General features: G+C 36.0%; 1 protein-coding gene across 5 annotated transcripts in view; it reads right to left on the bottom strand.

The window, feature by feature from the left end:
* Positions 1-348: 348 nt before the first annotated feature.
* Positions 349-12,542, bottom strand: part of TUT7 (terminal uridylyl transferase 7) — a 33,046-nt gene continuing 20,852 nt past the window's right edge. The window contains exons 18-30 of one of the 5 annotated variants that reach the window (XM_086629041.1): positions 11,759-11,862; positions 10,691-10,780; positions 10,488-10,601; positions 10,302-10,379; positions 9,488-9,665; positions 8,761-8,808; positions 8,551-8,642; positions 7,952-8,067; positions 4,649-4,974; positions 4,427-4,471; positions 2,648-2,724; positions 2,410-2,473; positions 349-1,306 (exon numbers count right to left, since the gene is read on the bottom strand). In XM_086629041.1, coding sequence (XP_086485167.1) covers positions 1,239-1,306; positions 2,410-2,473; positions 2,648-2,724; positions 4,427-4,471; positions 4,649-4,974; positions 7,952-8,067; positions 8,551-8,642; positions 8,761-8,808; positions 9,488-9,665; positions 10,302-10,379; positions 10,488-10,601; positions 10,691-10,780; positions 11,759-11,862 — 1,400 coding nt within the window. In that variant the 3' untranslated portion in view covers positions 349-1,238. Of the gene's footprint in view, positions 1,307-1,378; positions 2,474-2,636; positions 2,725-4,426; positions 4,472-4,648; positions 4,975-7,951; positions 8,068-8,550; positions 8,643-8,760; positions 8,809-9,487; positions 9,666-10,301; positions 10,380-10,487; positions 10,602-10,690; positions 10,781-11,758; positions 11,863-12,542 lie in introns of those variants that run through there. The other 4 variants (XM_086629045.1, XM_086629042.1, XM_086629040.1 and 1 more) reach the window with 4 other exon arrangements.

Here is a 12,542-nt window from a genome sequence, read left to right as displayed (position 1 = left end):
AATATGTTGTGGAAAGAATACAAAACTTTTTTTTTGCCTTTTTTTTTTTTTTTGCACATCTAGAAGTTTACAGATAGCTGGCTACAGATGGATGAAAACCAAAACTGGAGTTAGAATCCCAGTGCCCGAAGACCACTTTGACAGTTCTAGCTTTGAACTTTAATAAAAATAGATTGATAAGGAAAAAACTAAACTTGGCATTTCTAAACCCAGATAATTCTAGTAATTCAACATTTAAGTCAAGAATACTGAAAACTACAACTTAAGAAGAAATACAGAAACTTAAGTCCGATTTTTAATTATTTTTTTTAAAATTTATTTCAAAGTCATAAATAACAGTGGTTTCAATTTTACCATGTAACTAATTCTGTCCTGAACAAGATAAGACGGTACATTACCAACTCTGGAAGGACTTCAAGTAAAGCTCGAGTTCGTATTACTAATTAAATTCTTGGCTGGTACAAGGATCCTCTTCACATTTCATGAAAACGGACATGTGTTTTCCCCAGTTGCCAAATATAATACCTCTGGTCTTTAAAGCATTTTTGTCTGTATCCCCAAGGCCTTGAAAAAGATTCTTAGCAGCATCAAACAGGACTGACCTGTTTCTCAGTCTTTCTTCTTGTACACAAGCACAGCAGCAAATGAACTCCCATAAATCACAGAAATAAAAAAACCCCAAGAAATCCCAATGGCACTGCTTGTCCAGAGATTGTTTTACATATGTTTACTAGTGTCTATGTTTTCATTACTCTACAGGAAAAAAAAATATAGCGGTCTACAAACATTTCAAACACTTTTACACAAGGATTCAGTAAACAATCAACATTAATAAATATTATTTGCTCCTTCAAAAAAATCAATTTTTGAAGAAAATATAATGTATTTGGCTTGCACACAATTTTAGTGCATTTTTAAATGGTCAGGTGAAACAACAAAACTTGAAAACAGTCCATTTTTAGTACCTGCCGTTTACTATATGATTTATGTAGTAAACAAATACAAAACATCATGGCTTTCTATTACAATGCTCAAACAATCTATTTAAGAGCAGGGGGTCTGTATTAAAATCCACAGTTTCTTGTACTAGCAATCTAAAATAAACCACCCATATTTCATTAAACCTCAGTTAAAGGTTCTTTATGCTGCTGTCCTGTGAATCCAGATGCTTTAGTCAAAGAAAATTTTTTAAAATGAATGAAGAGCCTGTGTTGCAATTTAACAGTGCTTAATATCCCTCATGATTCTTGTTGGGTCCTCTTCTGTGAGGCTTTTCCCTGAGTCATGTATTTATTGGAAAGGCTGCCTAAGATTGGGAGGAAGAAAGCATCAGACTTTAAAGGTTTTTTAAGAAAAATAAAGGAAAAAAAGACAAGACATAAAACAACTGAAAAAAATCAGACGAGAAAATGACTGTTAAGTCAAACTATAATGAAAGCACACACAGATCAACTTTAGATCATTACCTGCTGAAGGACAGTAGGAAGTATTAAAACACAAATTTGAAAACTACTGTGTTTTTTTTCAACTAAAACGCCTAATGACAAATCACTTCGTGTTTAAAATCCCCGCACTTAGATTTGAAACAGCCTTGCAGTGAAAACAGGAAATACTGTGTCTTCCCAAAAAACCCGAGAATTTAATTTGAGATAATTAATTGCAGTTTAGTTTTCTAAAGTTTGTAAAGTCTACTTAGGTCCCCTTCAGGTGCACTAGAAGAGATTTATATATTTTATTGAAAAAACCCAAGCTGCCAAAAGGCTTGCAGAGTTGCACTAGAAACTCAAAGTAATTAAAAAAAGCAGTTGCCTTTTAAATCTTCATTGTAACTGTTAGTAAGTGTGTGAAATTACCATACGTCTAAACACAAAACATTTCTCATTCAGAGAGAGTACATAAAGGCCTATGTATCACCATCTGACTGCTACTTGTAAGTGTAATTTTAATCTCCTTGCATTTTGGCAGCTCAGACCAAGGATGTGCTTTGACAATCTCTCCTAAGTTAGCTGATCATGTGGAATTCTAGACAATCACTCTGGGGAAGCCTCACAAAAAAGTGCTCCACATGTTGTCCCTGAAGCAATACCTAACTCCATCTATGCCGAAGCAGGAGAGAGGGGAGATTGATAAAAACCCACCATGTCCTCCTGCAAAATTCATCTACCAAAGTTGAAATAAAAACGCACAGAACTCACATGCCTAAGTTTTGCTTCCAAAATAAAACTGAAAAAAATGCACGCTTTTCCAGCAAAAAAATGTGGCTTTGCTTCAGAATTATCTAGCACCCTGTCCAGACTGCTGCTGCATTCTGCAAATTAGGCAGAGCTCCCATAAGGGCTGAAGGGGAAAGCAAGTTAAAAATACATGCTTTTACGTAGAATTTCTGAATTGAAATGAAGACATACAAACCTGACTGGGGACTCAAAAACACTTTGCCTTTTTGTTTCTGTTTTTCTTCGTGTATAAGCACTCCCTATAAACAACATATACGCATTGATGAACCAACAAAACTGAATGATGGCATTCCACAATAAAAAAATAAATGTTCTCATTGAAAGCTTAAGTAAAACTATTTTTACTTACTTTATATGGACTTCAGAACATTTAAAGAGAAAAAGATCTAAGAAAAGGGACACTTAGTGTTTACCTGATTTAATCTACCAGCATGTTTGGCAGTGCTAGGTAAAGAAGGGGATCCACACAACACTTCTGGTTTTGAACCACCTGAAAAGATCATAATATAACAAAGACTTGCTAATTTGAAACTTGTTTCCATTTCAGTTATTGTAAGATACAAAAATACCAAAATATTTGCAATCTAACTTCACAGTACGTAGAAGGTAGGACATTGTCACTTTGCTCGGTTTTATAACATGGAAAACTGGCACAATGAGGTAAGATGCATCTATAGTTAAGCATGTAAGTTAGGAACCTACAACCTTGTATCCTCCTCCAGAATCAGAGGGAAACAGGGAACTGCGAGGAATGAATGAAGATACGGTGATAAGTGAATTGTCCATAGTCTCACAAAACGTTTGTGGCACAGCAAAGAATCAAGTCTGACCTCTTAGGTCCAGGTGTTCATAGTCCTCTACTGAACTACAGAGAACACTTCAGGTACTAAGCAAGCTAAAAAAGACAAAGCCCAACCTAGAGCAATTCTTTTCAAATTCAAATATAGTAATTCCCAAAATACAGATAATAGACAAGAACACCTGCTCCAGAATTCATGATTTCAGGCGTATGTACTGTACAGCCTCAGCATAGTTCTTGTGTGATGAATGTTATAAAATACACCAATGTCACTGACTACACAAAACAGTCAGGTGCACTCCCTTCCACCGTGGCAAACTCAGTACCATGGCAAATGAAATGGCAGAAAGAAACGCTCAACAAGACAAGGTCAAAGACAAAGAAACTCAAAAGTTAAATTTAGACTTGATGTGCACCTTCAAAAGGTCACAAGCTGAATAAAACGTGGCTTCTGTTCTAAACATTTTTTATCTGTCCACCCAATGCTTCTAGTGGTCTATTGAACAAAGAACACTTCTAAATACCCTGAAAGTTCTCGATATACTTGCACCATTTTCATCCCGCTTCCAGCACTTTGTTAGCACAGTCTTATGCTCTCTCCCACCAATTACACCTGATTAAGAAAGGTTGCCTGATCTAAGCCAGACAGAACATTTTTACTAGTTGAAGAGAGCTGGTCTGAAGTTGTGTTTATTACACAATTTACTACACAATCCTTATTACAAAGGATTCCTATTTGTTACTTTAAGAGGTCAAGCCATGAGTAATCTGTAGAGCAAATTTTTCCAGCATGAATTTAACTGCTCCTAGGTTTACTCACCTACTCTGTTCCCTTGGAAGCTAAGTAAAAGTACCATTCAGTGTCTTAAGGAGTCTCAATTTTATCTTAGAATGACTTTCTTTTACAATACAGATGAGAGAACTGTCTTATTTGAAGCATGACTTTGATACTGCTAAGCAAGTATTTAATTATTTTGTCAGGTCTGTCAGTCAGGATCTAGATTTGGGGACATTTTTGTAGAGTGTTTTTTTTTTTTTTTAAGGCAAAGTTGCAAGCTAACTCCACAACAAGTAAGACAGATTGCTCTATCCCTCTGACTGCTGGGTTGGCAGGAACATTATTTTACTTCATTCACAATATTCTATATGAAGAATCTTTCTATATGAAGAATTCATATAGAATTCATATTCACTTTCATACTGACTTCAGGGTCTTTATGGGATAATTCTTATTTAGGTGATGTGAAGAGCCATAAGGCTGGCTTATGCTGCAATTCTGATGTACTGAAAGAAGCTGTAATCTGAAACTTTAGCAAACTCTTATATAGGGAGGACAATGGAAGCAATTTCAACGTATTAGACACTCATATGCTTTCTATTACAAGCATCTTACCTGCTAAGAGAGACCGTGTCAAATCTCTTGGGATAGAGCAAAGTTCTGAAAGGTAAGGGAGGATGAAGGGAAAACTGACTAAATGTGACCACATTTAAAAAAAAAAAAAAAAGATTTATGTGATGCCATTCAAAGCAAAAACCTTACCTCTTAGTCAACCCTGTTAAAAAAACCAAAAAACATAAGCCCTGTTTAAACTACTCAGCTTGATTGGTTTCATACCTGCAGCTCCTTTATACTGTGGGCATTCCTTTTTAATATGACCTTCTCTTCCACAGATAAAACAACGTTTTTCTCTTAAGTCTCTGTCTTCCAGGCGCTTCCACTTCTCTGCTGATTGCCTGGGAGTCTTCTCTCTTCCAGTTTCCACTGCCACCCTTGCTACTTTCTTCTTTTGAGGTGTACATAGATGCAACTTCGCCTCCTTGATTGAGCTCTCCTTTTCTGTTGTTTTATTCTGAGTTTCTTTGTCCTCTTTGATTCTCTTCTCCTTGCTTTCTGTGTACCTCTGGTTTTTTACTTCTTCGTAATCACGACGCCGTCTTAATCTGCAGGAGTAGAAAAATGCTGCAGAGTTCATAGGCTTTACATACATACTCAGAGTAAAAAAAAAAAAAAAAAACCAAAACCCAAAACCACCCCAAAACCAAGTGCTGTCTACAGACTACAAACGTATTTAATGTATTTCTGCAGTGGGTTAAATAAAGTGAAGTAATGTACCTGTCCCTTTGACTCTCCTACCAAACAGTGCTACACTGATGTAACATATATTTAATAATTTAATTTTACAATTAGATTACAAGACGTTCCTGAATTCGAATAATTATATCTCAAAAAATATAAACACGACAGAAAATCTGGGTGCTGGAGTTGCAAAGGCAGTGGAAGAAAAGGAAACACTGAGCAAAATGCTAACAAAATATAAAAAATAGGCCTATAGTTCTATTCTTTTCTTCTTCTTGTACAACTCTGAAATTTCACTTCCGTCCTTCTGAAACTGTGTACATTCACAGTATCTCAAAGTCTCTTCTACTGGGAGAAACTTCTGACATTCTATGTGACTTAAATATCTAGCAGTGGGAAAACAGCTACCACTGCCAGACTGATTTTATCTAGCTTCTTTATACATGATCTAGAGAAGGAGACATCAGTGAAACTTCCAGGTTTGAAGATGACACTAGGCTCCTTTGGTCAGTTAGATGCAGTACTAACAGCAGGCAACTTGAAATACCTCACAAAGCTGAATGAATGGGCAAAAGAATGGCAGATGCGCTTCAAAGTGAGCTTCCCTTTTTTAAAATAGGGGAAAAAAAGGAAGACCTGGGGAACTCAGGCTGGTCAGTCTCACCTCTGCTCGGCAAGATCATGGATTTGATTCTCCCCCTCTACTCTGCTCTTGTGAGACCTCACCTGGAATACTGCATTCAGCTCTGGGACCCCAACATAAGAAAGAAATAGGTCTGTTGGAGCAGGTCCAGAGGAGGACCACGACAATGATCCGAGGGCTGGAGCACCTCTCCTGTGAAGACAAGCTGAGAGAGTTGGGGCTGTTCAGCCTGGAGAAGAGAAGGCTCTGAAGAGACCTTATAGCAGCCTTCCAGTACCTAGAGGGGGCCTACAGCAAAGATGAGGAGGGATTCTTTATCAGGGAGTGTAGCAATAGGATGGATAAAACACTAAGAACAGGGCAGAAGACATCATTTTGTTGCTACTTAAAACCATGGCATGCCCACATCTTGGTACTGCATGTTGGTCTGGTCTCAATATTTTAAGAAGGAAGTACTAGAGTTAGAGAAGGTACAGAGAAAGGCAGCTAAAAACATGAAGAGAGCAAGAGCTTAAGGAAGAGACAGTAAAAAAGCCAAGACCCTCCAACCTGGAAAGAAGATAGAGGGTGAACACAATCACGGCTTACAAAATCATCAAGGCAGTATCATTACTATCTAAATCCCACAAGGCTACACCTGTGGAACGCTTATGAAACTAAAATGAGATTGGCTTTAAACAGATGAACAAAAGTACTACTTTACACATCAGTTAGCAAACTTAGGGAACTGGATGCCACAGAAGATTGTAAGGAAAACAGGAGCATCAAGTTCAGAAAAAAACAACCAAACAAAAGTAACAAAATCACAAACAATTCCAGTCCACAAATGAATACTACTAGGCGAGGGCATGTATGTGCTCTAAGTTAATCTCTTACACAGCAACTGCAGATGCTGGGGGAAAGCATGAGAAGCGAATACAGAAAGAGTCAGCTAGCGTGCCCTCCATAGACAGCATCTCCTATTGCAATGCCTGGACAGAGGACTCAGATGTACCAGTTATCTTACTCTGTAATGCATTTATTTGCATTTATTTTCTATGATGCAAAATCCCACTGAATTTTGCTTTAATGTATAGAACATAGCTGTGTATGTGCAATTAACTGTGGTTTCACTCCAGAGTGCAAGATTAAAAATCCATTTCATCTGAAACAGCAGTTTAGACATTGAGTGGATTTTCACACCACCTTCGGCTTGCTTAATTTTCAAACTATCATCAGCTACTGTCCTCGCATTAAGTTGAATAAATTCCAAAATTAATAGTCTCAACAACGTAAGTTCACAATTCCCTGTTGTGTAGCAGAAAGGCTACTTCAACCGATAAAAGTACAGGTGATTTTTAAATACAGCTTTTAACATAGACAGACTCTAATCAAAGGTTAGATTTTTCCATTCACCTTACAAGTGAGCACAAAGGCTTTCAAGATTTTGTCACCTTGAAGTTTTATTTGCTGATTTTCACTATTTTATAGACATGAAGTCTTTAAAGAGCTTTGTCTTAACTAGGAAAAAAAAAAAGATCAATGGATTAGTTTTGACAGTTCATAATATGAAGAGCAGGAAGATCAGTTTAGCGTTCATTTATTACAAGAAGACAGTTGCTGAATTTTAGACATCTGGTTACTCAGGATCAGGAAACCTTCTCTTGGATTTAAAAGAGGACATTGTTCTCCTGTGTGTGTGCTTAAGAAAAATAATGCTGTGACATTCTTGCCTTGCTTTTTGACATGAATTGCATGATTCTGTGAGCACAACAAAAACATGTCTTGCTGAGAGTAGCAAGATTCTAGAAGTAGAAGCTGCTAAATGGAAATATATAAAATGATTTGTGAGAGCTTTTCACAGCATACAGCTATTCACCTCTGCATTTACATTTTCTTTGACTACTGTCTTCCTATATAATGAAGTGCAGAGTCAGCATTACTACCTTAATCTAAGTAGTTTTGCAGCCTTCTATGAAAAGATTCTGTTAAAAACCACTACAGATGATGCTGGCAGAAGTTAAGTATTGACTCAACACAGACCAAAATTTAAAAAAACAACACTATCCACCACTGCCAAAACCAGTATTGAAATATTTCCATTTCAACAGTAAAGGAAATAATCTGCAGCATGTAGAAGTTTTGCTTTAGCATTACTATCCTAATCCTTCTTCTAAATAAACATAAGGGAATGTTCCAGATGTCAAAACCATACTCACTTTCTTCTCATGGGGCAATCTTTCATGAAATGGCCAATTTTACCACAAATCCTGCAGCATCTATCATTTGGTGCCAATTCTCCTTCCGTTAATACCTCTGGATCAAAAAAGTACTCCTAAAGGAATAACCATGCATTTAAAATGAAAATCCATACGCTTGGGAATCAAGAAAGATAAGCAAGTATTAAACAGCAGTTAAGAGTCACAGAGAAGAGTAAGTCTTGTGTGTATAGCTGAACTCCTGAAAGATCTGATGAAATTAACTGGCCACTGGCTTCTCCTTTACAGGCAGCCTGCTGACCACAAGGTCTGCAAGCTCTTTTCTAAAACTGCAGTTTTAAGAAATGGTAAGCTGGTTTTGATAGGGACTAAAATATGTAAGCCTATACAACAAAGCTCTGGCTTGATTAGTATTCTGCATGCCAACATATTTTACATGCAAACAACATGAAAACAGTACTCAGTAATAATTCCCATAAAGATTTTTAGAGTACTTTTAAAATTTAAGAAAGAACTTAAAAAGAGTGTAACCATACTCCTGCAAGTGGTTAAGTTACACACCCAAGAGCATGCACATACTGCTCTTAGAAGCAACTTACCATTTTTGATGGATATTCTTTAGGAAATATTTTTATAGGGGTACCAAATACCCTTCTGCCATTGATAAAAGCCTTCATTATAAAATTTGTCACTAGGGAAGAAAAAAAAAAAAGCAGAGAAAACATCATCCAAACATCAAACAAGCCAGTAAAATAAGATCTAAGACAAGATCTTCACTTGGTTCCCAAATTTGTTAACAGGAGACTTACTTTTTCTTGACAATCCAGCTCCAAGATTGTGGTTCAAATCAAAGGGGTCTGCACAAAAAGCATTACAAGTATTACTCAACTCCAGGGCAAGATCAGCAATGTATACATACACAGGAACAATGCAAGGCAGCTATTCCCGATGTAGAATTAATATGTTGAAATTGAACTGTCTGCAAATTTATTGAAAAGAAATTAACTCAAGGGACAAAGGCTCACAGCCATCCAGGTCTGGACAGACTGAAGTATTGCAAAAGAGTAAATTGAATGTGTGAGTGAGAGAGCAGAAATTCCTATGGGCCAGAAAGCAGTCTAGGGAACATTTCTAAAATGCATTAATAGATGATAGACACCATGGTATTATTTAACAGTGTAATCACACACAGAGTTAAACCGGTCATGTAAACGTATAATTAGCTAAACTTAGTATTTGTGAGAAAACTTCAATTGCATTACAGCTAATTTCTTTTGCAAAGGATTTGGTTATATCTATTTTTCTGTCAGTTACTGTCATCAAGAGAAGTATGAAGTCTGCTTTGCAGCTTCTTTTCAGCAGAGGGAAAAAACAAACTAATAATAATTTTTAGCACTACTGAAACTCAATGAGAATTTTACAATGACTTTAAAACATAAGCAAAAAACAATTTATAATCTAGTAATAGGAAAATAAATAAGCCTTGTGAAAAGGCATTAAGGAAATTCTACATTCACGTACTTGACATGCCTTTACCTTCAATTACAATGTACTTGGAGGTCCACTGCTTCTTGAAAGTTGTAAGCAGACTTTTTCTCCGAATGCAGATTACATGCTCTTTAAAATCAAATTGTTCTGTATAGAAACGGAGAAGTCCCAGCCACAGTTGCCCAACGGATTCAGTGTTTTTGCCACAGTCTGGCCAAACAACTGACTGAAAACGACAGAAATACTTTTACTTCCAGTACTTATATTAAGCAGAATAATTTCCGTAACTTGGAAACTCAAGCAATGTATATTTTATTTTATAAAGAAACACAACTTGAGTTACACCAGAATACTTCCCTTCCTTCCATAACTGGTATTAATAATCCAATATAAATTTTAAAATATTTTGAAAAATATTAACAACGAAAGTGGAGAGCTAATAAAACTTCTAACAATATGTTTTACCTGTTATTAAAAAAATAATAATTAATATGACTATTTAATACAAAATTATTCAACAGGATTAACCAGCTATGACTCGATATGCAGCTGATATTTGTAGGAGTTGTCTCCACCCAGTAATGTGAGATACAGAGCAATTAATCATCGTTAACATCCTAAAATATTTGCATAATCTATTTTTCCAGATTTTGCATATTTTTTTTTTCAGAAATGAATTACAACCAACAATATTCTTAAAGCTTTACAGCATGGGATTGGGATTTTCAAAGCAGTAGCTACTCCACTTCCATTTCTACATCCAATCACCATATTTGAGGACAATGCTTCTTAAAAGGAGTTATTTTTCATTTGCAAAGCTATAGGTAACACCATTTCAAATTAACCTTTCTGATTTACTCACCAACTCCTCTATCTTATCAAAGAAATAAACGTTCCAGCCATCGACTAAAATTTCTGGCTTTTTAGGTTCTTTGTAGATCTGAAAGCATAATTTTAAACTTATTAGAAGAGCCCATCAGATTCAGCACTGACATTCTTCTAGTCAATACTGTGTACAGATACTCGTTTCTTTCTTAATATACTGTACCTCCTGAAGAACAGGGATGACAGGTGGATTCCTTTGTTGAAGAAAATAAAGCACCATAAGAGTATATGCATAAGACGAAAGGCTACCTCGAGATGCATCTCCAATGTCACATACCTAGAAAAAGAAACACAGTTTGTATCTTTCATGGTTATTGTCTCTTGCTTCAGGCATTGCTGCTTCCAGAACATCTGAAATATACTTACCTTCGTAAAGACTTTCATTGTGTAACACAGATATTTTACTCTAGGATCAATGGCTGCATATGATGACAGGAGTCTTGTGTTATGCAAGGCCTGTAAAAATAAGAAAGTCACATAGAAAATACAGGAGCTCTGAAAAAATGAAGGAATAAGCTGAAAACATGAAAACCAGAAAGTCTTAAGTCGCGTGCTCAAGAAATGCGGATGTGAAGCCCCGTGTGGTAGAACGTACATGGGGAGAGGAAGCATTCAACACTCTGGTTATCACCTGCTCCGTTCAAAAGCTGATCAATATCCTTACTCTGTGCAGAAGTGGTACAATGCAGCATTCACAGAACAGCACTTCAGAAAGGGACACATTCATCTACTACTGTATTTTCAAAAGGTAAATTCTTGAACGAAGAGATTTGAGCCCAGAAATGTGAGAGCTATGAACTGATCCATACGGATGCATAAACTGAAGAAAACTTTCAGACTTACTTAGTGGTTGAAGTATCTTCCTCAAGATTCCCCTTGAGCTCATACGAAAACTTCAGAAAGTTTAATACTTGGCTCTAAAACTTGTTTTCCTTTGATGTTTCAAGGAACTGGCTTTTGACGTTCAGAGACATTGAAAAAAACACCCCAAACTTGTTTTTAAAATATTTTGCCAAGAAGTTGTGGCTTTTTGTAAATTCTAACTCATGTTCCAGTTCAGGCAAGCTAGGTTCAAAAGCGCTACTCCAGTTCTTAAGGCATGATGGTAAGTGAGGTGTAGGAAAGCTGAAGTTACATTATTTTGTTTTATTGCATTTACAGAACACTTAAACCACTACTTCTTACTATTACTGAAGAACTAATATATTTTCTTAGAGAAGTGACAACTCTAAAGTCGCAATTGTGCAACTAACTCCACTCATAGAAAAAAATAAAATTAAAAGAGGTTGTTCAGAAATCTAAAACTGCAATGGGTAATTGCAAACAGTTGATTATTGAACTTCAACCAAAAAAAAAAAAAATCACTTCAATCTCGAGAAGCAGACTGACATTTCTCCGTTGAAAAAAATAAAATAAAAAAGGCGAGAACCTTACCAGAGTATTGTATAAACTGATGTCTACTTCAAGACCACTTCTGACATGGAAAAATTTGACAATCGGGACTTTAGCAGTTGTTATAGGCAAGACATTTCTTAAACCTAGAAGGAGATGTTTAATTACTGAACAACTGCAATACAGTCATAACAGTATCAAATGCTCTACAAATAACTCCAAACTGTAGTAAAAAGGCTACAAAACAAAATCTTAGTTGATACCAAAATTGTATTTCAGTTATATTATTTTTAGGCATTTGTCAAATATGGTGAAACTGCTAAATGTAATAAATACAAATACACATTTAGATCCCCAACAAAACAAAGATCAGTCTAAATGTTACAGAAAAATAAGCTTAAGAGACCATTGATAGTTCACTCCAATTATATTAAATTCAAGTGAGATACACCAAAAAAAGCACTATAAAATGATAGTTTCTTGTAGAAAAAAACAGAATTCCCATTGCAAACTTGCATCAGCCTATGTTTTACTATTAACTTACTAGGCACTGAACACACAAATACAACATAACTACCAACATGAAGCCTCAAGCTTTAACTTAAGATTTGTTCTTATGCATGCAGGTTATAAATACACTATCTGTCCTATTCAGATGTGGTCCTATAACATTATAACCTCATACATCTATATATGCAAACAAAAATAAATCCAGATGTTTGCAACGTATAACCTCACTCTTACTAACATGAAGCTCTTCGGCACAGCTTTATCTTGATTTTCATCTACAGTGCCCCAGAAAGTTCTCACTACAGCAACTGAAGCC

The sequence above is a fragment of the Tauraco erythrolophus genome, chromosome Z (genome assembly GCF_009769465.1).
Source record: "Tauraco erythrolophus isolate bTauEry1 chromosome Z, bTauEry1.pri, whole genome shotgun sequence".
In the NCBI taxonomy this organism is placed as follows: Eukaryota; Metazoa; Chordata; class Aves; order Musophagiformes; family Musophagidae; genus Tauraco; species Tauraco erythrolophus.
Note: the sequence above shows the minus strand (reverse complement) of the source record. Positions and strands in the feature narration are given on the sequence as shown.